At 43.6% G+C, this 1,924-nt stretch overlaps 1 protein-coding gene across 1 annotated transcript; it reads right to left on the reverse strand.

The window, feature by feature from the left end:
• Positions 1 to 1,268, reverse strand: LOC145292719 (uncharacterized). Its single transcript, XM_080138756.1, has 2 exons — positions 165 to 1,268; positions 1 to 33 (listed from the first exon to the last, which is right to left on the reverse strand). The coding sequence occupies exons 1-2, from the start codon at positions 1,266 to 1,268 to the stop codon at positions 1 to 3; spliced, it is 1,137 nt and encodes a 378-aa protein (XP_079994882.1).
• Between the last annotated feature and the right edge of the window lie 656 nt (positions 1,269 to 1,924).

Genomic DNA, 1,924 nt, shown 5'->3' on the forward strand with positions numbered 1-1,924 from the left:
TTAACCGCAATTGGGCGACAGTCTGGAGTTAAGCTTGTAAAGAGAGACGGGTAAGGGACATTTTTAATGGCGGTAAGCCCACAAACAGTGAGAGGGGGGAGGGGTCCTCCGAAAGGTATTTCTACCGACGAGTGTTGGTTCAGAAATGTATGTCCGAGAATTACATCACTGCACAGGTTGGCCATAATCGATAACTTGACATTATCGTACTCCCTTCCATTCAGACCCAGAGATACAACACAATGACCGAGAGTAGAGGACGAATGAGAACTGCTAGCCATCAAAATCTTCTCGAAACTTGGCAGGACCGTTAACCCGAGTACCTTAACTTTGTCAGGATGGATAAAATTTTCTGAGCTCCCAGCATCGATGAGTATCCTCATGGGGTCACCTTTGATTTTTCCCCATAAGGACGAACGAGAGAGACTCTCCGAAAAGTTAAGAGAAGGAACTGACGAAGCAAGAAGAGACTCACCGTAGTTTATAGCAGCAGCAGCAGCAGCAGCAGCCGTTGGCGATCTGCAGACACGAGCGAAATGCCCTTTCTTCTTACAGTTTTTGCAAAAAGAATTTCTGGCGGTGCACCTCGCCCGGTCATGCCTTGGGTTTCCACAGAAGAAGCATTTCTGTCCTGAGAGTGACGCTACTGTGGGTTGCTCCTCGCATCTAGACTGGTTGTCGTCTTCTTCCGTTCCGACTGCAGATATCGACGCAGTCAAGGAGTCCGACTGAGCGTACGATGACAACTGTTTTTGAGCTGTTTCGAGCGTGAGAGCCTGGTCGAACGCAGTATGCAGGTCGAGTTTCTTGTTCTTCAGGAGCCTCTGTCTGATGTGGGATGACTCGATTCCGTTTATGAATGCATCCCTGATGTATTCATCCCTCGCTTGTATCGCCGACACAGCCTGAAAGTCACAATCCTTAGCAAGTTCTTTTAAGGACTGTAAATACTGGTCCACGCTTTCGTTTCTTTGTTGACGACGAGTTGCCAGTAAATGACGACAGAAGATGCTGTTTTTAGGTTGAACAAAAACCTCTTCTAGGGTGTTCATAGCTGTTTGGTAGTCATTGACGTCAGAAATGTGTTTATAAATCGCTGGAGACACCAGGTTGATTAATAAATTGAGTTTTAACTCGTCTGTCAGTTGCGGACCACTAACCGCCTCGATAAATATAACAAACGACCTTTTCCAGTGTCGCCATATATCGGCTGCGTCCGCCTTTGTGGGTTCCAAATCAAGGCGTTCGGGTTTCAGGTACTTCTCCATAGTTCTTTAGTGAAATAAATTGTGATAAATAGGACAGGAGAACTGAGTAAGCTTAAAGTAAGCTTTATTTCACTAAGAACAACGCGGAGAAGCGAGTCCACGTGTTCTACATTTCATACATAGGATAAAAACTAAAGGGAAATAATTCGCTTCCGGTAAGGGAAGTAATTCGCTTCTGGAGGGCATAGGAGAGAGTTCTTTTTTGTCAGCACAGAGAAATATAAACCAAATTCAACATATCGCAGACTTAGCACTTACATGGGCCCTACGGTAGCCAATGGGTAAATTTAACTAGGTAAATAAGCAAATTACACAGCTAACGATGAGGAATTTAGAATTTTGAAACAAATAAGGATTGCCTGATTTTGGACATCAAAGAATGACGCAATAGGCTAGTATTGAAAGAGGTCAAAGGTTAGAGAGCAAAGAAACAATTGGTTATGTAGGTAATAATAGAATTGGGAGAGACTGAATTTTACTTGGAAATAGATTGTTCGCTTGGCGACAGAGTTTCGTTTTGGCGAGAAATTTTGGTCCTTGGGAGGGGGAGAGGTTAGTGTTATTGAAGACATAAACAAATCTGAAAGAAAAGAAATGGTCTTATATGTGGTTTCCATACCATCTGATATCGGAAATATGTTTATCACAGCGTTTCC

This window comes from Euprymna scolopes, chromosome 14, assembly GCF_053919585.1.
Source record: "Euprymna scolopes isolate OS-2025 chromosome 14, ASM5391958v1, whole genome shotgun sequence".
Taxonomy (NCBI): Eukaryota; Metazoa; Mollusca; class Cephalopoda; order Sepiida; family Sepiolidae; genus Euprymna; species Euprymna scolopes.